Below are 24018 nucleotides of genomic sequence, written 5' to 3' on the forward strand. Positions count from 1 at the left end.
AGATGAAATGATGAAACGGTTTGAGCAAGCTGCAGAGGATGCAAAGATGAAAGGATCCGGATGGTCAGAAGGTGAAATTATAAAAATAGAATTGAAGCTAAGTAAATTTGCCCCCATCAGAGGTAGAAGTTACATACCTTTACCTCCTGCTCTTGTCAAAAAACGTGCTGTGCTGAACATAAAGAATGATGATGACAAATGTTTTATGTGGTGTGTTCTGGCAAGACTGTACAGTGTAAAGAAAAATGCAGAAAGAGTGTCTAACTATCATGCATACAGAAATAAACTAAACTTTACTGGTATTGAATTTCCTGTCAGCATTACAAGCATTGACAAATTTGAACAGCAAAACAAACCCATCACCGTAAATGTTTACACGTGGGATGAGGAAGATGAACTGAAACCAGTCAGAATATCAAAGAACTCACCAACGATTGGTGATTGTGATACTAACCATGTTGACATGTTACTAATGACTGATGGTGTAAAATATCATTACACTTTGATTCGTACAATGAGTAGACTGATGGCGAGCACAAGCAATCACAATAGTAAACAAGACTTTTGTAGGCGATGTCTCTTGCGTATTCCATCAATTCATGCAGCACTTATACACAAGCAACATTGTAAGAGCGTTGATGATGCGGTTGTGAAGTTAACAACACCACCGCCAGACAGCAAAGTGTATTTTAAGAATGTATGCAAACTACAGAAAAGTCCTTATGTTGTTTATGCTGACTTTGAATCTATCATTGTGCCATATGAAGGACCTTTACCAAAAGACCTACCTAAAACAGTAACTCTAAGTAATCATCAAGTCTGTTCATATGCATTTATTGTTGTTAGTTCAGATGGTAAACATTCTAAACCGCAATTGTACAGAGGACCTAATGCAGCAAAGAACTTCTTACAGCAAATGAACCAAGTGCGAAATGACTGCTCCAAACAACTGAATCTTTCAGACATTGTTATGAAACCGGAAGACCAAGAACAGTTTAACTCTACCACACAGTGTTGGATATGCGAACAAAGTCTAACACCAAACACAGACAATCCAATAGTAAGAGATCATGATCATGTAAGTGGGCAGTTCCGAGGAGCAGCACACAGCAAATGTAATCTACAATTAAAGTTTGATCCTAAGACTTGGAAGCTTCCAATCTTCTTCCATAACTTGCGCGGTTATGATTCACATCTGATCATGCAGGCAGTAACTGATGAATACAAAGCAAGATGCATTGCGCAGTCTTCAGAAAAGTACATGGCCTTTACTCTGAATAGTTTACACTTCTACGATTCTGCTCAACATCTGATGGGAACACTTGAGTCTTTATCTTCATCACTAACTGCTTTCCCAATCACATGTAAGTACTTTGACAGTGACTTAGTTAGAAAGGGAGTCTATCCATATGAATACATGGATTCGTGGGAGAGGTTTGATGAAGATGAGTTACCACCAAAGGATGCTTACTTCTCACGGCTGAAGGGTAAAGGTATAAGTGACGAAGACTATGAACACGCTAAGACTGCATGGAATAAATTAGGATGTAATACAATGGGTGATTATCATGATCAATATTTGTTGGCTGATGTTTGTTTACTTGCAGATATATTTGAGAATTACAGAAGAACATGTATGAAGCACTACAATCTAGATCCTTCACATTACATATCTGCACCAGGCATGAGCTGGGATGCATTTCTTAGATTTACAGGAGTAAAGATTGACTTGCTATCAGATCTACCTACACTTCAGATGATTGAAAATGGACTACGTGGAGGAATCAGTATGGCTTCACACAATTACTGCAAAGCCAACAACAAATACTTGGACGACTTTGATCCTATGAAACCTTCTAATTACATCATGTATCTAGATGCAAACAATTTGTATGGTTGGGCAATGTGTCAGACGCTTCCACTTCGGAACTTTAAGATCTATTCAGGACCATTTTCACAATGTGTTGTGCTGACAATATTAAAAGCAGGCCCAGACAGTCGAAAGGGATGGATACTAGAAGTTGACTTAGACTATCCACTATCACTTCATGATCTACATAATGATTATCCTTTAGCGGCTGAGAGGTTAAAAGTAAACCCAAGAGAACCTCCAAAGCTGGTGCCCAATCTGTTTCACAAAAAGAAGTATGTGTGTCACTACAGACTGTTACAGTTTTACATTAGACATGGATTAATTTTGAAGGCTGTTCATCGTATAATTTTATTTGATCAAGAACAGTTTATGAAACCTTACATCATGAAAAACACAGAACTGAGAACCAAAGCCGCTGATGCATCAGAGAAAGACTTTTTTAAACTGATGAACAACAGTTGCTTTGGTAAGACAATGGAAAACCCACACAAGAGAAAGGATGTTAGACTTGTTACAAGAGAAAATGAGGCCATCAAGCTGACATCCAAACCACAGTATCAAGACTTTAAATACTTTCATGAACAGCTGTATGGTATCTTAATGAAAAAACTTGTAGTCAAGCTTGACAAACCAGTATTCATAGGCTTTACTGTGCTAGAGTTGTCAAAACTGTTGATGCTTGAGTTTTTGTATGATTATTTGAAACCAAGATATCCCAAATCGAGAGTACTTTACACAGACACAGATTCATTCTTACTTGACATTCCAGCGGATGACATTTACAAAGATCTAGAAGCTGAAAGTCCTGCAGTAAAAGGAAAAGATTCTTTTTATGACACTTGCGACTACCCTAAAGAATCACCATTGCACTCAAATGTTAACAAGAAGGTTATTGGAAAGATGAAAGATGAAATGAATGGGAAGATAATTAAGGAGTATGTTGGATTGCGTGCAAAGATGTACAGTGTTGCAAGTGAGAAAGGGGTGGTTAAAAAAGCAAAGGGTGTAAGCAAACAGGTTGTAAAGTCGAGCATATCGCATGATAACTACAAGGAAGCACTGTTTCAGAAGCGAGTGTTTCACCATGACAACCCTAAGATCAGTTCCGCGCTTCATCAGATCAACACAACTATTGTAAACAAGAAATCTTTAGATGCTAATGACACAAAGCGCGTTTATTCATCACCAGAATATTCTTATGCAATTGGGCACTGGAGAATAAACGCGGCTTCAAATAGTCTGAGTGTGTAATAAGAATTTTTGTCAATCGGGAAAACCCGCTATGACAGCTTTGTTCTGACTGCAGCGGGGAAAAGGAAGTTGCTTGCGTTTGGGAAGTGTTTGTGAAAGGGGAGTACTAGGCTTTGTTGAGTTTCAAAGCAGCCACCAAGTACACTTGTCAAAGCTTGAATCAATAAACAAGTCATTTGCATAAAGTGCGCTCGGCGGCCGCCTGAAAAGGCAGCCTTTAGAAGTTGTTTGACGGGTTGGAAGAAACATCAATAGCAGGCAATACAAAGACCTGGCGCTCCAGCCTGGAGCGCTCTACTCAACCGTGACTGACTTCTCACAACTGAGTGTTTTCTACCTGAGAGGATCGTGTTTGGAGTTGTAGTGGTTCTTGCATGGGAGAAGTCCAATATTTTCTGATCTCCTCATTACTTTCAAACATTGTCTTCAAATCTTTTCTCAGAGAGTAGATTTCAATGAAAGACAGACCAACTGTAGAAAACCTGCTAAAGTATGGTTTCAGCAAACGAGCAATCTCTCTCAGTTTGCGTGAATAAGCTGGTGAGATGCCAATGTTTGCCTGCAACCACTCTTCCCACTTGTTTTTGTGAATTCCTCGTTCCTTTTCTTCCTGAAAGAATTTGAAAGATGCATCCAGAAGAGAACCATACTGAAGGTTAAAACACATACTGGTGGCCTCCTGTCTTTGAATCTGCCTGTATCCTTCCTTCAGCTTTTCAATAGCAGCATCTGATGACCCTATTTTCTCTGAGGAAAAAAAGAAAACTTCTTTCCTAACTGTCTTACTCACATCAACCTCTTTTGACTGCAAGTATTGATGGAGTTCTTCTGGTGACATAACCTTTCGTTTTTTCACCTGCTCCCCATACAGAGATGTCAGTTTTCTTTTTGGTTGGGAGAGAAATCTAGGTAGTTTCCTACTTTCTGATGGCCCTTCTCTTTTCATTCTATTCAATACATCAACATAATTATTATGATGAAATATATGCTCCTCAATGATGCCAAGTTGTTCTACACTCCATCTGCTTTGTTGATCCATATCTTGAGGAAGAAGTTCTCTCTCTAATTCTTCAGAAATGCTATCTTGACTCTCACAGAAAACACAACCGCACGGCAGGCGAGTCCGGAATGAAATGACAAAATCACCAGGCTATGTTACAATCAATACCAAGTGGTGGGCGGACGTGACGTAACTGTTGCTATCACATGATTTAATCTTGTCTTGCCATTGGAGGAATCAGTATAGAAGACAAGCTTGCTGTTTGTTTTTACCAGATCAATACGGTAGTTATGGCTAGCCGACCGACGGGCAGATTGGATCAATACGCACGCTGGCTGCAACTAGTTAATATTTCAATGGAAACTAAATTTAGCGTTGCACAGAGAGAAAGGGGGAATGTACGTTCTGGGTTACTGATTCCGACAGACCCGGCATTGGTTCAAAACAACCTTACTTTACTGTATTTTTTTTTGTATGGATTTATGCAGTATTTTTTTGATTTTGTCGCATGTTTCATTTTAGTAAAAGTTTAGTCCAGAAGCCTATTTTGCGTTAATATTTAGGGTCTGTCGGAATCGGTGAGCCAGAACGTACATTCCCCCTTTCTCTAAAATACTTACTATCAACTTTGTGTTCTTAAACTTTGGCAATATCATCTGCAAACACTTTAGTACAATGTTATTGAGAGCTTTAGTTAAAATATTAAAAAAATCTTTAATTTATTAGCCTTTTAAAAATGTCACATGACAAGAGGCACCTTTTGACTTTGGCCCATATTTAAAGCATGTATGAATTTGTGTGTGTGTACGCAATTCGGGAGCAGTCTGTTTTTGTTGTTGTGTTTGAATGTATTATGTATTGAATGTACTCAAGCCGACCAACCTTCCTGTGTACTGCACGTGGTTGTAATAAAATCATATGTCTTATGTCTTATTTTATCAAAACTTAATTCTGCATGATGTCTTTGATGACTTGAAGAAGCAGCTGTTAGTGATTGTAAAGAATGTTAGTGATTGTAAAGTATTGTTGGTTTGTGTGATTTCAGAAAGGCCAGACGTTTGAGGAGATGAAGAAAGAACTTGGGGAAGGCAACATGCCCATGCAGCAAGTTACAATGGTTGGTCTTTGGTTTCCTGTCACTATTAATATTGCTGTTGTATACAGTGGTTGGTCTTTGGTTTCCTGTCACTATTAATATTGCTGTTGTATACAGTGGTTGGTCTTTGGTTTCCTGTCACTATTAATATTGCTGTTGTATACAGTGGTTGGTCTTTGGTTTCCTGTCACTATTAATATTGCTGTGGTATACAATGGTTGGTCTTTGGTTTCCTGTCACTATTAATATTGCTGTTGTATACAATGGTTGGTCTTTGGTTTCCTGTCACTATTAATATTGCTGTTGTATACAGTGGTTGGTCTTTGGTTTCCTGTCACTATTAATATTGCTGTTGTATACAGTGGTTGGTCTTTGGTTTCCTGTCACTATTAATATTGCTGTTGTATACAGTGGTTGGTCTTTGGTTTCCTGTCACTATTAATATTGCTGTGGTATACAATGGTTGGTCTTTGGTTTCCTGTCACTATTAATATTGCTGTTGTATACAGTGGTTGGTCTTTGGTTTCCTGTCACTATTAATATTGCTGTTGTATACAGTGGTTGGTCTTTGGTTTCCTGTCACTATTAATATTGCTGTTGTATACAGTGGTTGGTCTTTGGTTTCCTGTCACTATTAATATTGCTGTTGTATACAATGGTTGGTCTTTGGTTTCCTGTTACTATTAATATTGCTGTTGTATACAATGGTTGGTCTTTGGTTTCCTGTCACTATTAATATTGCTGTTGTATACAGTGGTTGGTCTTTGGTTTCCTGTCACTATTAATATTGCTGTTGTGTACAGTGGTTGGTCTTTGGTTTCCTGTCACTATTAATATTGCTGTGGTATACAATGGTTGGTCTTTGGTTTCCTGTCACTATTAATATTGCTGTTGTATACAGTGGTTGGTCTTTGGTTTCCTGTCACTATTAATATTGCTGTTGTATACAGTGGTTGGTCTTTGGTTTCCTGTCACTATTAATATTGCTGTTGTATACAATGGTTGGTCTTTGGTTTCCTGTCACTATTAATATTGCTGTGGTATATAAAGGTTGGTCTTTGGTTTCCTGTCACTATTAATATTGCTGTGGTATATAAAGGTTGGTCTTTGGTTTCCTGTCACTATTAATATTGCTGTTGTATACAATGGTTGGTCTTTGGTTTCCTGTCACTATTAATATTGCTGTGGTATACAATGGTTGGTCTTTGGTTTCCTGTCACTATTAATATTGCTGTGGTATACAATGGTTGGTCTTTGGTTTCCTGTCACTATTAATATTGCTGTTGTATACAATGGTTGGAGACACCTTGACAGAACTTAGTCTACACAGGAGACACCTTGACAGAACTTAGTCTACACAGGAGACACCTTGACAGAACTTAATCTACACAGGAGACACCTTGACAGAACTTAGTCTACACAGGAGACACCTTGACAGAACTTAGTCTACACAGGAGACACCTTGACAGAACTTAGTCTACACAGGAGACACCTTGACAGAACTTAGTCTACACAGGAGACACCTTGACAGAACTTAATCTACACAGGAGACACCTTGACAGAACTTAGTCTACACAGGAGACACCTTGACAGAACTTAGTCTACACAGGAGACACCTTGACAGAACTTAGTCTACACAGGAGACACCTTGACAGAACTTAGTCTACACAGGAGACACCTTGACAGAACTTAATCTACACAGGAGTCACCTTGACAGAACTTAGTCTACACAGGAGACACCTTGACAGAACTTAGTCTACACAGGAGACACCTTGACAGAACTTAGTCTACACAGGAGACACCTTGACAGAACTTAATCTACACAGGAGACACCTTGACAGAACTTAGTCTACACAGGAGACACTTTGACAGAACTTAGTCTACACAGGAGACACCTTGACAGAACTTAATCTACACAGGAGACACCTTGACAGAACTTAGTCTACACAGGAGACACCTTGACAGAACTTAGTCTACACAGGAGACACCTTGACAGAACTTAGTCTACACAGGAGACACCTTGACAGAACTTAATCTGCACAGGAGACACCTTGACAGAACTTAGTCTACACAGGAGACACCTTGACAGAACTTAGTCTACACAGGAGACACCTTGACAGAACTTAGTTTACACAGGAGACACCTTGACAGAACTTAGTCTGCACAGGAGACACCTTGACAGAACTTAGTCTACACAGGAGACACCTTGACAGAACTTAGTCTGCACGGGAGACACCTTGACAGAACTTAATCTACACAGGAGACACCTTGACAGAACTTAGTCTACACAGGAGACACCTTGACAGAACTTAGTCTGCACAGGAGACACCTTGACAGAACTTAGTCTGCACAGGAGACACCTTGACAGAACTTAGTCTACACAGGAGACACCTTGACAGAACTTAGTTTACACAGGAGACACCTTAACATAACTTAGTCTACACAGCGCTACAATATGGATAAACAGTTTTGTTTGGCTATGTCAAATTTTTTTTCCCGAAACAGAATTTCATCTTGAGGGAATTGGAAATAATCTTTTTTTTTTTTTTACTCAGGTGTAGCTTTATTCCTGTTGTATTCTTGAATTTAAGGTCGTACAGAGAAGATGATGAAAGTCACATTTTGGGCATGCATCTTGTCTCGCGTTTGGCTTTTCCAGGCCTTTTTACATTTGTGCTTTGCACTGATCTGTTAGGGACAAAATGAGTACAGTTCTACTCTTAAACCCGGTGCGGAAAGCAGGAGTAGGCTGTGTGTAGCTGTGAGTCAGTAGCTGTGTGTAGCTGTGAGTCAGTAGCTGTGTGTAGCTGTCAGTCAGTAGCTGTGTGTAGCTGTCAGTCAGTAGCTGTGTGTAGCTGTGAGTCAGTAGCTGTGTGTAGCTGTGAGTCAGTAGCTGTGTGTAGCTGTCAGTCAGTAGCTGTGTGTAGCTGTCAGTCAGTAGCTGTGTGTAGCTGTCAGTCAGTAGCTGTGTGTAGCTGTCAGTCAGTAGCTGTGTGTAGCTGTCAGTCAGTAGCTGTGTGTAGCTGTCAGTCAGTAGCTGTGTGTAGCTGTGAGTCAGTAGCTGTGTGTAGCTGTCAGTCAGTAGCTGTGTGTAGCTGTGAGTCAGTAGCTGTGTGTAGCTGTGAGTCAGTAGCTGTGTGTAGCTGTGAGTCAGTAGCTGTGTGTAGCTGTGAGTCAGTAGCTGTGTGTAGCTGTCAGTCAGTAGCTGTGTGTAGCTGTCAGTCAGTAGCTGTGTGTAGCTGTCAGTCAGTAGCTGTGTGTAGCTGTGTGTAGCTGTCAGTCAGTAGCTGTCAGTCAGTAGCTGTGTGTAGCTGTCAGTCAGTAGCTACACGCAATAAAACTTCTGCTTGTCTACCTTTTATTTTGCAAGGAGCGCCGGTGTCAGGAACTAAAAACTCTGCTGAACAATCCCTCTCAATGCGGTCAATGCGCATGCGCCAATCTTGGACTTAAAAAATGCGACCCTTTGACCGAACGAACCATGGGTTAGGATTAGGGTTAGGGTTAGTGTTAGGGTAAGGGTTAGGATTAGGGTTAGGTTGTTCGCGACCTGATGTTAGCGCATGTGCATTGACCGCATTGAGAGGGATTGTTCAGGCAGAGTTTTCAGTTTGTGACACCAGGTTTAGGAGAACTGAGTATAAAAGAATGCTTATAATGAATACTGGTATGTGTTTAAAAAAAAAGAAGAAAAAAAAGTAGATCTAGTGATCCTTTCTATGATGGCATTGGTAATTGTCGACAGAATGGGTCAAACGGCGCCCATGACTTCAGTGACATGCCCAAGTATACCTACGAGGAACTGGCAGTGGACATTGACCAGCTGCCCGGTGGAGTGGACCCTGCAGCAAGAGAGGTCAGTGGCTAGTGATGGGAGTGAACTTTCATGTGATAGACCCTGCAGCAAGAGAGGTCAGGGGCTAGTGATGGGAGTGAACTTTCATGTGATAGACCCTGCAGCAAGAGAGGTCAGGGGCTAGTGATGGGAGTGAACGTTCATGTGATAGACCCAAAGTACGCTCCCTTCAAGTAGATTGTGAGTGAGAGCTGTTCTCTTGAGTTACAAAAGATGCTTTGACGAGAAAGGGTGTTAAGTTGACAAGTTAAAAGCACCTTGCAGTCATAAGAGAGTGAATTGTCACTGGCCTTGTGTGATGTGCACTTTATCATTGTGTTCGATACTAAAACATTGAAAGGCTATAGGTGTAAATGTAGACACATCTAATGAACATGAGGAGAAGACATTTTATTTAAAGACTTCAATGGGTATATATAAACTTTCTGAGAAGAGATGTTGATGATATTGTTGATCATTTTGTAAAATACTGAAACATTCTAAGGCTAGCTGCAAATCTAGACACATCTGATGAAAATGAGAAAAAGACATTTTATATGAACACTTCATTGGGTATGCCACATGCCTAAACTTTTTGAGAATAGGTGTAAATGATTGTGGTCATGTTTAATTTTTTTTTATTAAGTATTGGCAAGAAGGCAAACTCTTCTCTCAATTTGGAGCAATGTAGCATGACAAAGAAATACAGTTTATTCCTGTGTTTCAGGTTCACCTGCGAGAGGATAAAGTGTATTGATGTGTTTCAGATTCACCTGCGAGAGGATAAAGTGTATTGATCTGTTTTAGGTTCACCTGCGAGAGGATAAAGTGTATTGATCTGTTTTAGGTTCACCTGCGAGAGGATAAAGTGTATTGATGTGTTTCAGGTTCACCTGCGAGAGGATAAAGTGTATTGATGTGTTTCAGGTTCACCTGCGAGAGGATAAAGTGTATTGATCTGTTTTAGGTTCACCTGCGAGAGGATAAAGTGTATTGATCTGTTTCAGGTTCACCTGCGAGAGGATAAAGTGTATTGATCTGTTTCAGGTTCACCTGCGAGAGGATAAAGTGTATTGATCTGTTTCAGGTTCACCTGTTAGAGGATAAAGTGTATTGATGTGTTTCAGGTTCACCTGCGAGAGGATAAAGTGTATTGATGTGTTTCAGGTTCACCTGCGAGAGGATAAAGTGTATTGATCTGTTTCAGGTTCACCTGTTAGAGGATAAAGTGTATTGATGTGTTTTAGGTTCACCTGCGAGAGGATAAAGTGTATTGATCTGTTTTAGGTTCACCTGTTAGAGGATAAAGTGTATTGATCTGTTTTAGGTTCACCTGCGAGAGGATAAAGTGTATTGATCTGTTTCAGGTTCACCTGTTAGAGGATAAAGTGTATTGATGTGTTTCAGGTTCACCTGTTAGAGGATAAAGTGTATTGATCTGTTTTAGGTTCACCTGTTAGAGGATAAAGTGTATTGATGTGTTTCAGGTTCACCTGTTAGAGGATAAAGTGTATTGATGTGTTTCAGGTTCACCTGTTAGAGGATAAAGTGTATTGATGTGTTTCAGGTTCACCTGTTAGAGGATAAAGTGTATTGATCTGTTTTAGGTTCACCTGTTAGAGGATAAAGTGTATTGATGTGTTTTAGGTTCACCTGCGAGAGGATAAAGTGTATTGATGTGTTTCAGGTTCACCTGCGAGAGGATAAAGTGTATTGATCTGTTTTAGGTTCACCTGCGAGAGGATAAAGTGTATTGATCTGTTTTAGGTTCACCTGTTAGAGGATAAAGTGTATTGATGTGTTTCAGGTTCACCTGTTAGAGGATAAAGTGTATTGATGTGTTTCAGGTTCACCTGTTAGAGGATAAAGTGTATTGATGTGTTTCAGGTTCACCTGCGAGAGGATAAAGTGTATTGATGTGTTTCAGGTTCACCTGTTAGAGGATAAAGTGTATTGATCTGTTTTAGGTTCACCTGCGAGAGGATAAAGTGTATTGATCTGTTTTAGGTTCACCTGTTAGAGGATAAAGTGTATTGATCTGTTTTAGGTTCACCTGCGAGAGGAGGACTTTAAGAGGATCTTCAATCAGACCTATGCTGAGTTCAGCAAACTGCCAGCCTGGAAGCAGAAGACAATGAAGAAGAACAACAAACTCTTCTAGGCTGGCAGCCGTCACTTCCATTGATGGCTATGTAATTCTGATAGTTATGCTTTGTTACATATTGGCGTCAGTGACTAAGAGGAGGTATAGACCGATGCAGTAGACAGGTACCAGGAACGGAGAAAGATACGGAGGATCCATTGCTGTAATAGGATTCTTGTTATGTACAGCCTTGGCAAGTGAATTGGTTTGTAGAAGTTTTGGGCCAAGTTTTGACATGCTTTCTGACAAAACCAAAAAGGGCTCAGTTTTATCAGTGCTCTTGCATTATTGCAAGCTTGGATATGGCAGCTAGCTGATGGCTTTCACATCTTTCTTCTTCTCATTTCCTTTCAAGCTTGACTGAGGAACTAATCCCGTACATAACCACAGTGTTATTACTTACGACTGATGGACTGATAAACGCCATATGCAAGTTTTTCATCTTGCAGTGTTAAAGCGTGAAATTGTTGGCAACATAAGAAGTTCCCAGAAAAAAACACCTGTTGTGATCGAACTTAATCATGCATTCAAATCTCATTTTGTTATACAAAGGCTGCTTTTCTTGGGTTCTGAATTTCACAGCCATAGCAGAAAGTTGTTAAGTCACTGATTGGTAACAGCAGTAAAGATTACCAGAGTTGTTGTTGAAATTCAAAAAGTTGTTAAGTCACTGATTGGTAACAGCAGTAAAGATTACCAGAGTTGTTGTTGAAATTCAAAAAGTTGTTAAGTCACTGATTGGTAACAGCAGTAAAGATTGCCAGAGTTGTTGAAATTCAGAAAGTGCAACGTTCAGTGTGCATGAAGTCAACAGTATGAACGTAAGTTGATTGAAACGCCTGCTGGTACATGTATTATGTTTTTAGATATATGTTAAGCAGTTCATATACATACACCCTTTATATAACCTTCGCACTGCCTGTTTTTATACTCTTGTACACTGGCTGGTTCAGAGATCTGACTACTATATTCTTGATACAGCTGACAGATAAATCTACCTTTCTCAAGACTTCTGTATATTGGACACTATTATTTTCTTGATACAGCTGATGTAGTACATAAAGACAAACGAAGATTGAAGGTCAGAGAGGTTTTAGAGAATCGGGCTGGAAGCAACATTCATGCCCAAAGTAAAGCAACATTCATGCCCAAAGTAAAGCAACATTCATGCCCAAGAGGTATTCATCTATTTTTTTAACATAAAACAAATGTTTGAATCATTGTTTCTGTGGTATTAATTGATGACTGCTGAAGATGTTGCTGGGTGTGTGTTGTTTGAAGTAATGACCATTAGTTGGAGATTTTCACTTTTTGTTAATTACACATATCATTTAAAGAGTGAATTGTCTGATAACCTATATATAATATATATACTATATAACCTATATATACTATATCTCGTCTTTTAAAAATGTTGAGTGAATCTGTTTTGGAAGCATGTTTGTATCTTACTACATGTATATAAAAATGGATGCAAGTGTGTGTGTGTCTATGGTCGCCATACCTCAGAGATGGCAAAAGGCAAGGACAAGATATTGTGCAAACACACTACCCAGGATCACCAGATGTGCACCTGGGTTTTAGTTTCTCGAGGCATTGTTTCCTTCCTGGGATAATGACATTCCCCATTGTTGAATACAGCCTATATAGTGCAAGGAAGGTAACTCTTGCTTTGTTATCCATTGAAGGGAGGTAACTCTTATCATACCAGCTTATCCAAATAAGGGAGGTTATTCTGATAGTAATTGGATTGCACACATGTCCCCAATGTTTTAGGGCTCTAGTAACATCCCGACAAAGCCAGGCTTGCCTGCTAGGTTTGTTTTAAATGTACATTCACCTTTTTCGCTACCTTTCCCCCACTCTACTTTTTTATTGAAAGTGAAAGCATCTTGCAGCTGAACTGAAAAGTAATTAATACTTTTCGCTTGCTTTTTTCGTTGTTGATGTTGTGTTTTGTTGATTTTAGGGAGGGGGATTTTATTTACGGTTTTGTTAATGCTGCTGAAATACTAGATTAAGTTTACATCGTGTTTTTCTTCCCAAAGTGTACAATCTCCCACGTTTCACAAAAGATCTGCTGAGAAAATTTACTCAATTTTATTTCTGTGATGAGTATCTGATTTTGTCTGTTGTGGTAATTTTACTGTTGTGATTTCTGTTCGTTTTTATTATGGCTGAAGATAGTCTGCTTCATCCTGTTCTAGCCCATGCTGTATCATCTCAAAGATAGTCTGCTTCATCCTGTTCTAGCCCATGCTGTATCATCTCAAAGATAGTCTGCTTCATCCTGTTCTAGCCCATGCTGTATCATCTCAAAGATAGTCTGCTTCATCCTGTTCTAGCCCATGCTGTATCATCTCATTTTTTAATTTGTTTCCTTTGTTTGTTTTGCCTCAGCTGCTTGCTCAACATGATTTCAAGCATTATGATAGTGTACTGTGTTTTGCCTCAGCTGCTTGCTCAACATGATTTCAAGCATTATGATAGTGTACTGTGTTTTGTTTTCAAGTTTCTGCTGCATAACGATCACATTGGTGAAATGTTCAAAGCTATACACAACTGCTGAAGTGTTGGTTGGCATATTTTGGTGTTTTTTGTTTATTTGTTTAATATAAGTGTGGTCAGAAAGCATTATCATGTGAAGAAACTTCATGTCTGTTTTCAGTATGCTTTGCTTCAGATTTGAAACTGATACTTGTATTGCTACTCTGTTGTTTGTTGAAACTGATACTTGTATTGGTTTTTTATTTTGTGTTCGTGTGTTTACTGTTTTTATTTTAATCTCCTTGTTACAGTGTATAATTGCATTTGATCCTGGTTGAACAAACAATGTTTTAAATATATAATTATACATAAAAAAAGAATGACTAACATTCCATCGTTTTTCACATACACTCATGTGCATTTGTGAATATCATGCCGAACACTTGTGTGTGTGGATCATGTGCCTGTGGATAACATTCCATTGCAACAAGACATTAGTGTGTGGATCATGTGCCTGTGAATAACATTCCATTGCAACAAGACATTAGTGTGTGGATCATGTGCCTGTGAATAACATTCCATTGCAACAAGACATTAGTGTGTGGATCATGTGCCTGTGGATAACATTCCATTGCAACAAGACATTAGTGTGTGGATCATGTGCCTGTGAATAACATTCCATTGCAACAAGACATTAGTGTGTGGATCATGTGCCTGTGAATAACATTCCATTGCAACAAGACATTAGTGTGTGGATCATGTGCCTGTGAATAACATTCCATTGCAACAAGACATTAGTGTGTGGATCATGTGCCTGTGAATAACATTCCATTGCAACAAGACCTGAGTACTTGTGTAATATTGCCTGCTGTAATATTGCCTGCTGTAATATTGCCTGCTGTAATATTGCCTGCTGTAATATTGCCTGCTGTAATATTGCCTGCTGTAGTATTGCCTGCTGTAATATTGCCTGCTGTAGTATTGCCTGCTGTAATATTGCCTGCTGTAGTATTGCCTGCTGTAATATTGCCTGCTGTAATATTGCCTGCTGTAATATTGCCTGCTGCGCTTTACTTCACTGTGTGCTTAAACATTGGTCCTTCTGTTTTTGGTTTGATTTAAAGTACAGTGGTTTGATTTAAAGTACAGTGGTACGTATGTACCTGCAATAAAAGGACCTTTGGGACCAGCCCAAAGTGTCCCTAACTTGCAGGTGGCCTGTAATGACAGGTATATATGATAGAGTAAGGGACAACAGTAGGTGACCTCTATTGGGAGGTGGCCTCTCATCAGGGATTACTGTGAGAAAAGAAAAGGTCCAGAGTTTGGTGTTGGCATGGACAGTGATGTAGTGCCAGCATTCTTTGCAAGTGTCAATGGTGCATGTGAACAAAAAGTACTCTCCATGAAATATCTCATTCAGATTTGTTCAAGTTGCCGATGCATTGTTGTTGATGTTGCATTTCTGAAAACATTCCAATTGTACAAACCTCTTAAGCTCATGTTACTTTTTACATATCAGTCTGTACTGAATTAAAGAATATTTATTTTTCCGTATCTTCTACTAATTCTGTGGTTGTGTATGGGTAAATTTTGCATTGCTGCAAGAGTGCATCACATTGTAAATGTGTGCAAATAGAATCATGCAGATGATTTTAGTCAAGCAGTTTGTAAGAAATGTTAAGTCCTTTGTACTGGAAACTTGCATTCTCCCAGTAAGGTAATATATTGTACTACGTTGCAAGCCCCTGGAGCAAATTTTTGATTAGTGCTTTTGTGAACAAGAAACAATTGACAAGTGGCTCTATCCCATCTCCCCCCTTCCCCCGTCGCGATATAACCTTCGTGGTTGAAAACGACATTAAACACCAAATAAAGAAAGAAAGATGAACGTTTATTAATGATTTGTCTAATTGTTTGGTCAAAAGCTATTTTAAGCACGCTTGTGTATGCACTTTATTTAGTGTGTTTTATATTGTGGGACTTTTTTGCTTGAGTTGCTGCTGATTCCGGATTTTTTGTTATAATATATATTTGTCTGATTAAACAGAATCTGATTTAAGTGAGTGTGAATCTACTTAACAATATACGAGTTAGATGAATCTATACCCTAAATGTGCTTACACTATATTTATACCAGATGGATAAAACATTCAGTTGATAGCAGATGTGAAAATAATTTTTTAAAGTCCTTGCCCCTTTGAAAATGTGTTCATTTTGACACATATACTTTCCTTTTGGTTACAGTATGCAAACAGATGTTAATGTCTCATTTATATTTGATAGGAATGTTCATATTTAAAGAAAGCTAACAGAAATGTTGCCACATGTTAGGGTGGTGAGTTTTAGTGTTGAAATGCACACTTCAGTCTTCAGTGGAACAGTATATGTTCACTTTTATCACCTTTTGTATGGAAGCTTGTTTGTATGTAAGTCTATTTGTATGTGAGTCTATTTGTATGTAAGTCTGTTTGTATGTAAGTCTATTTGTATGTAAGTCTGTTTGTATGTAGGTCTGTTTGTATGTAAGTCTATTTGTATGTAAGTCTATTTGTATGTAAGTCTATTTGTATGTAAGTCTATTTGTATGTAAGTCTATTTGTATGTAAGTCTATTTGTATGTAAGTCTAAGGATTCATTCCAAATGTTTCTTCCTTTAACAACACTAATTAATGATTCAATTCTGCTCCTGCACAGAAGACACATACTATTATTGCTTGCATTATTCCAGTGTTTAAGTGAGCTCTATTCAATTCTGCTCCTGCACAGAAGACACATACTATTATTGCTTGCATTATTCCAGTGTTTAAGTGAGCTCTATTCAATTCTGCTCCTGCACAGAAGACACATACTATTATTGCTTGCATTATTCCAGTGTTTAAGTGAGCTCTATTCAATTCTGCTCCTGCACAGAAGACACATACTATTATTGCTTGCATTATTCCAGTGTTTAAGTGAGCTCTATTCAATTCTGCTCCTGCACAGAAGACACATACTATTATTGCTTGCATTATTCCAGTGTTTAAGTGAGCTCTATTCAATTCTGCTCCTGCACAGAAGACACATACTATTATTGCTTGCATTATTCCAGTGTTTAAGTGAGCTCTTTGCATAATGTTGTAAATACTGTCTTTAATCAGAAACACAAAAAAGGACCCTAACTGGAAAATGAAATGATCAAAGTGGAGAATTGGCTCAGAACACAAGATATTCTCATGTGAAAGTTGTGTTCTGATTGGTCTGTTCAGAAAGTTGTGTTCTGATTGGTCTGTTCAGAAAGTTGTGTTCTGATTGGTCTGTTCAGAAAGTTGTGTTCTGATTGGTCTGTTCAGAAAGTTGTGTTCTGATTGGTCTGTTCAGAAAGTTGTGTTCTGATTGGTCTGTTCAGAAAGTTGTGTTGTGAGTGCTTTGTTTCTTTTGTTTATTCAATGGTCTGTTTCTGTTGCTGCTTTAGCTGCGTAATGTGAGTTTATGTCTGTAGATTGAGCGAGTTAACACTGTCCTAATCATATCTGATAGAGGCGTCTTTGTATTGGCTTTTATACTCTTGCATTTAAATGATATTTTTTATTTGCTTTTCCACAGATGCTGGCTTTTGGAATTTTCAAGCGTTTAGTTTAAATTGCTGCTTGCTAAGCTTTTAGTTTAAATTGCTGCTTGCTAAGCTTTTAGTTTAAATTGCTGCTTGCTAAGCATTTAGTTTAAATTGCTGCTTGCTAAGCATTTAAAATTGTAGGTTGCAATGTGTGCATTTTATTCTTTGATTTGCATATATATAAAATTCTTCATTTTCATGTCATCTCTGGTGATGCTTTATTCATGAACAACAGCTTTATAGGACTATCATTGATCTAGAACTATCACTTCACTTGAGCGTAAATCAGCGATGTGTTCAGTGTAACCAATAGCTAGTCTTGTTACATTGTTTTGAAGAAATGCTCAAAGCAAACAAGACCTCTTTCATGCTTGAATGATCTTCAGCTGGTCCTAGGAGGGATTATTATTCTGCAACACGTGTCGGAAGCTTTCGTACAAAATACTTGTTTTTCTGAAAATATTAAAAGAACAGCTTGTTATTTCAAATAATTTTTTTTTTTTTCGGAAATGTCTTAGCCTTTATCAAAGGTTATCAGATCTTCATCCAAAAACTTTGCTGTTCTTTCAGCATACTTGAAACCGCCTTACTATAAGAACAGAAAGTCTTTTTATTGACACCTTGTTGTTGATGTATTTAAAAGACTGTACTCTTCCACTTCCCCCCGCGGGTTAGGGGGAAGAATTTACCCGATGCTCCCCAGCATGTCGTAAGAGGCGACACGGATCCTGTTTCTCCTTTTACCCTTGTTAAGTGTTTCTTGTATAGAATATAGTCAATGTTTGTAAAGATTTTAGTCAAGCAGTATGTAAGAAATGTTAAGTCCTTTGTACTGGAAACTTGCATTCTCCCAGTAAGGTAATATATTGTACTACGTTGCAAGCCCCTGCCAATTTTTTGATTAGTGCTTTTGTGAACAAGAAACAATTAACAAGTGGCTCTATCCCATCTCACCCCCTTTCCTCGTCGCGATATAACCTTCGTGGTTGAAAACGACGTTAAACACCAAATAAAGAAAGAAAAGAAAGAAACTCTTCCACGAGCATTTAAAGGGAACGTTTGGTTAGTGAGCATTTAAAGGGAACGTTTGGTTAGTGAGCATTTAAAGGGAACGTTTGGTTAGTGAGCATTTAAAGGGAACGTTTGGTTAGTGAGCATTTAAAGGGAACGTTTGGTTAGTGAGCATTTAAAGGGAACGTTTGGTTAGTGAGCATTTAAAGGGAACGTTTGGTTAGTGAGCATTTAAAGGGAACGTTTGGTTAGTGAGCATTTAAAGGGAACGTTTGGTTAGTGAGCATTTAAAGGGAACGTTTGGTTAGTGAGCATTTAAAGGGAACGTTTGGTTAGTGAGCATTTAAAGGGAACTTTTGGTTAGTGAGCATTTAAAGGGAACGTTTGGTTAGTGAGCATTTAAAGGGAACGTTTGGTTAGTGAGCATTTAAAGGGAACGTTTGGTTAGTGAGCATTTAAAGGGAACGTTTGGTTAGTGAGCATTTAAAGGGAACGTTTGGTTAGTGAGCATTTGAAGGGAACGTTTGGTTAGTGAGCATTTAAAGGGAACGTTCGGTTAGTGAGCATTTAAAGGGAACTTTTGGTTAGAATATTCCAGTCAGTAATTAGTTGTTGTGCTCTTTGGTCGAGTTTCCAATTTGTGATGAGATCAGCTGTTCCTTTTTTCAGCATGTAAGGAGCAATTGTTAAATTGATCTGAAAAGGGTATGTTACTGTTACAGTGTGTACTAGTATTAGTTATTGTAATCTTCCTGTTGACAGTAGAGCAGATAATCTCTAGGTTTTACTGTGGGAACAATGTATTGTTTTTGGAAACATTTGAATAAACCTGTGTATTAAACTGGAGTTTGTGTGGTCGTGTTATTTGACGGGTTGATTGGTGGAGGTGTAGTTACTTCTTGCATTCAGACTAAGGTTACTTAAGAGAGAGATACAGAGAGAGAGAGAGAGAGAGAGATAGAGAGAGAGGAAGAGAGAGAGAGAGAGAGGAAGAGAGAGATACAGAGAGAGATAGAGAGAGAGGAAGAGAGAGATAGAGAGGAAGCGAGAGAGAGAAAGGAAGAGAGAGATAGAGTTAAACTGAAAACTTGAAAAGATATGGAGGGAAGATAAAAGAATCCACGATTTGTGGTCAATTCAGTTTATTCAGCTTTGTACATTGTGGTCAATTCACTGTATTAAGCTTTGTACATTGTGGTCAATTCACTGTATTAAGCTTTGTACATTGTGGTCAATTCACTTTATTAAGCTTTGTACATTGTGGTCAATTCACTTTATTAAGCTTTGTACATTGTGGTCAATTCACTTTATTAAGCTTTGTACATTGTGGTCAATTCACTTTATTAAGCTTTGTACATTGTGGTCAATTCAGTTTATTCAGCTTTGTACATTGTGGTCAATTCACTGTATTAAGCTTTGTACATTGTGGTCAATTCACTGTATTAAGCTTTGTACATTGTGGTCAATTCACTTTATTAAGCTTTGTACAATCTCAAATATACACCATGAGTGGACAGGGAAGCATATGAAACTTGTGTGTGAGTGTATGCCTGTGTGTGAGTGTATGCCTGTGTGTGAGTGTATGCCTGTGTGTGAGTGTATGCCTGTGTGTGAGTGTATGCCTGTGTGTGAGTGTATGCCTGTGTGTGAGTGTATGCCTGTGTGTGAGTGTATGCCTGTGTGTGAGTGTATGCCTGTGTGTGAGTGTATGCCTGTGTGTGAGTGTATGCCTGTGTGTGAGTGTATGCCTGTGTGTGAGTGTATGCCTGTGTGTGAGTGTATGCCTGTGTGTGAGTGTATGCCTGTGTGTGAGTGTATGCCTGTGTGTGAGTGTATGCCTGAGTGTGAGTGTATGCCTGTGTGTGAGTGTATGCCTGTGTGTGAGTGTATGCCTGTGTGTGAGTGTATGCCTGAGTGTGAGTGTATGCCTGTGTGTGAGTGTATGCCTGTGTGTGAGTGTATGCCTGTGTGTGAGTGTATGCCTGTGTGTGAGTGTATGCCTGTGTGTGAGTGTATGCCTGAGTGTGAGTGTATGCCTGTGTGTGAGTGTATGCCTGTGTGTGAGTGTATGCCTGTGTGTGAGTGTATGCCTGAGTTTACACACCATTAGTATTCTTGGGACTATATATAGATGCCAGTAGCTCTTCGCAGATTCTGTACACAGACAGTCAAGTTTATACATGCCAATAAAAAAATGTAAAAAAATTTGCACAACTTTTATTAAATGCTACAGAAATTCCATGTGATACACAAAGTTCTTACACATCACCCTGTGCAACATTGTGTACACATCACCCTGTGCAACATTGTGTAACATTGTGTAACTCACAATAAATCATGATTAGTGTCCAACCTACCCTCCAGTAACAAATTTAACTTGCAAGCACTCAGCAATTGCCTGTAACATGCAACACTCCTCAGCCAAAGATTACACATGACAAGACATTTTTAAAATGCAAACGCATAAACAAACACATACTCAATCCAATGACGCCTATCTCACAGGCAGAAGTCTCTTTATTTAGAATTTCAGTGTGCAAAACACAAATTCTGCAATGAAAACAAGAAAAGTAAATTCATAAATTTACTTCTTTTATATTTAAATCTTATATAGGACTAACCTAAAGCTATTACATCTTCATGCAAGCTTGTATTAAAAGCACATCAAAGCACAATAAAGAAACTAATACGTGCATATAATACACGTTAGAAACTAATACGTGCATATAATACACGTTAATTGGATCTGTCATCCAAACATGGCTTTTGGTCAATGGAGATGGACCAAAATGGAGATGGACCAAAAGGCATGTTTGGATCACAGATCCAATTAACATATATATCTCGACATTCACTGGTCTTAGGGTTTTTGTTTTCAAAGAAAAAATAAACTTGCTTGAACACGGACCACTTCTCCGAGCAAAATCAACAAACCTAATCACTCGCATTCCACCTCAAGGTCTCGGCCAACCAAGACTATGGCATACTCGTAGCAAAGCCGCCGAATGGTACCGTAAACCAAGAATAGTGACGTAAGAGAATAGAATGTCGTCTTTTGATTTGGAACGTGACGTGTTTCAGAACTTCTTCTGGACAACTCGGATGGTCTTCTGCGCAGTGGTTGGCACGAGATTCTTTTTCTTCTTCGACAGTTCATCCTCCGATACTGTAGCAAAACGTTTCATCTTTTTTTCACTTTCGAGTATGCGGACGACTGAACTTGACCGCTAAAAAGTAGTCCTTTCGGAATCATTACGCCGAGTCTGAACATGAGATCTGAACATTGTTTTTAGGCAGGATCTAGGTGAAAGCGAGGCTGTTCTTATCTCTGTATACAGTCGAGAGAGAGAGAAATACATGTCGAGACATTACTTTTTGTTCATATCTACGAATTCCTGTATCAGTCCAGGTCTGGAAAAAAAAACTCAGCACACAATGTTTTGGCGTCCATCACAAGTCCATAAACAAATCCAATGTTCCTGGTTTATCACAGATTTTTCAAACAGATTTCAGCAGTGTCTGAAAGTTTCACTTACAGCCGTTTTTCTTGGGCGTACACATGCTGACGGGGTCGTACTTGGGCAGAGCGATGAAGCGGCGACGAGCGGTGATGTTGTATTCTCCACCCAAAGCCTCGTTCATGATGTTGAGGACCGTGTTCTCCAGGATGCTCTCTGCGATGTTGCCAAACTCCGGCAGTCTGTGGAAACATAAGGGCAAACGTTTAAATCCAAAAACGAACAGACTGCCAATATTCCAAAATTTCAGAATAAAAAAACAAGAAAGGTATGTTGTTGGAATATTTAATTATTGACAAAACAAATCGTTACATTCGCAGATATATCGACCCAGCAGTCTTTTAAGTGCACAGACTTATTAGACAAAACTTATCTGACAAAATGTTCAGCAGCTTGCAGGGAAGACACAGGCAAGGCAATGTTTAAATGTTTAGCCACATGGCTGTAAAGCGGTGCCTTTCAATCAAGACTTGTCAGACATGTTGCCGCTCTGATGTTCAGCCACATGGCTGTAAAGCGGTGCCTTTCAATCAAGACTTGTCAGACATGTTGCTGCTCTGATGTTTAGCCACATGGCTGTAAAGCGGTGCCTTTCAATCAAGACTTGTCAGACACATGGCTGTAAAGCGGTGCCTTTCAATCAAGACTTGTCAGACACATGGCTGTAAAGCGGTGCCTTTCAATCAAGACTTGTCAGACACATGGCTGTAAAGCGGTGCCTTTCAATCAAGACTTGTCAGACACATGGCTGTAAAGCGGTGCCTTTCAATCAAGACTTGTCAGACATGTTGCCGCTCTGATGTTCAGCAGCTTGCAGGGAAGATACAACCAAGGCAATATTTAAATGTTTAGCCACATGGCTGTAAAGCGGTGCCTTTCAATCAAGACTTGTCAGACATGTTGCCGCTCTGATGTGCATCAGACAGTTAGCCACATGGCTGTAAAGCGGTGCCTTTCAATCAAGACTTGTCAGACATGTTGCCGCTCTGATGTTCAGCCACATGGCTGTAAAGCGGTGCCTTTCAATCAAGACTTGTCAGACATGTTGCCGCTCTGATGTGCATCAGACAGTTAGCCACATGGCTGTAAAGCGGTGCCTTTCAATCAAGACTTGTCAGACATGTTGCCGCTCTGATGTGCATCAGACAGTTAGCCACATGGCTGTAAAGCGGTGCCTTTCAATCAAGACTTGTCAGACATGTTGCCGCTCTGATGTGCATCAGACAGTTAGCCACATGGCTGTAAAGCGGTGCCTTTCAATCAAGACTTGTCAGACATGTTGCCGCTCTGATGTGCATCAGACAGTTAGCCACATGGCTGTAAAGCGGTGCCTTTCAATCAAGACTTGTCAGACATGTTGCCGCTCTGATGTTCAGCCACATGGCTGTAAAGCGGTGCCTTTCAATCAAGACTTGTCAGACATGTTGCCGCTCTGATGTTCATCAGACAGTTAGCCACATGGCTGTAAAGCGGTGCCTTTCAATCAAGACTTGTCAGACATGTTGCCGCTCTGATGTGCATCAGACAGTTACCAACTGGGTGGAAACCAGCTGCAGGGTCTGGTTGGTTTCAAATTGAGATCTGTTTGTGATTTTAACCGATCCGATCCCACGGCTGGCTCCCACCCAGTTGGTAACTTTCTTGTTCACATGAGTCCTGGTCACTAGACTGCACTAACACAAGTCTTGTGTCCATTAGGTCTATAACATGTAGAAAGTTAGCAATTAACAATTGTATGCCAAGAACCAAACCGTTTTACTGCCAGCAAAGATGCATGCCATCTGAAAGACCAACATAACCCAACACAGAAAGAATAACAAAGTGAAATTGACAAAAATCAAGATGTGATACTCACTTTTTCAGCGTCTGCTGCTCTTTCTGTTTTTCCACCTCCAGGGCAAGTTCTCTCTGCTGCGCCTTGGGCGACAGCTGTACCCCTATTGGGGTTGGTGATGACACTGGGGTTGGCTTCTGCAATCAAAATCAGATTGTTTTCATTTAGTCTTATTTGGTTTTCCATCCAATTTGACATGAATAGCTTTTTACTATCCACCATGTGCACTGACTTTTCCAATGTGTCTGTTCGCATGAGAATCTACACAAGCATACAAGCATACATGCAAATACATGCTTGACAATGCATACAGGCATGCACGCTTAACCACAGACACAGCCACACAGAGTTTAAAAGTGCACAAACTAAAAATCC

General features: G+C 39.3%; 2 protein-coding genes across 7 annotated transcripts in view; one reads left to right on the plus strand and one right to left on the minus strand.

Moving 5' to 3' along the window:
• The window catches only part of LOC138960416 (advillin-like), a 112601-nt gene extending 93464 nt beyond the window's left edge, over positions 1 to 19137 (plus strand). For all 5 annotated transcript variants that reach the window (XM_070332325.1, XM_070332326.1, XM_070332327.1 and 2 more), the window contains 3 exons: positions 5170 to 5241; positions 8966 to 9076; positions 11103 to 19137. In XM_070332325.1, the coding sequence (XP_070188426.1) occupies positions 5170 to 5241; positions 8966 to 9076; positions 11103 to 11216 (297 nt within the window). In that variant the 3' untranslated portion in view covers positions 11217 to 19137. The remainder of the gene's footprint in view (positions 1 to 5169; positions 5242 to 8965; positions 9077 to 11102) is intronic.
• Positions 19138 to 19415: 278 nt separating this feature from the next.
• LOC138960415 (cilia- and flagella-associated protein 65-like) overlaps positions 19416 to 24018 on the minus strand; it is a 131491-nt gene continuing 126888 nt past the window's right edge. Inside the window, exons 41-43 of one of the 2 annotated variants that reach the window (XM_070332324.1) lie at positions 23665 to 23780; positions 20328 to 21991; positions 19416 to 19841 (exon numbers count right to left, since the gene is read on the minus strand). In XM_070332324.1, coding sequence (XP_070188425.1) covers positions 21820 to 21991; positions 23665 to 23780 — 288 coding nt within the window. In that variant the 3' untranslated portion in view covers positions 19416 to 19841; positions 20328 to 21819. The remainder of the gene's footprint in view (positions 19842 to 20327; positions 21992 to 23664; positions 23781 to 24018) is intronic. The other variant, XM_070332323.1, reaches the window with a different exon arrangement.

The sequence above is a fragment of the Littorina saxatilis genome, linkage group LG2 (genome assembly GCF_037325665.1).
Source record: "Littorina saxatilis isolate snail1 linkage group LG2, US_GU_Lsax_2.0, whole genome shotgun sequence".
Taxonomy (NCBI): Eukaryota; Metazoa; Mollusca; class Gastropoda; order Littorinimorpha; family Littorinidae; genus Littorina; species Littorina saxatilis.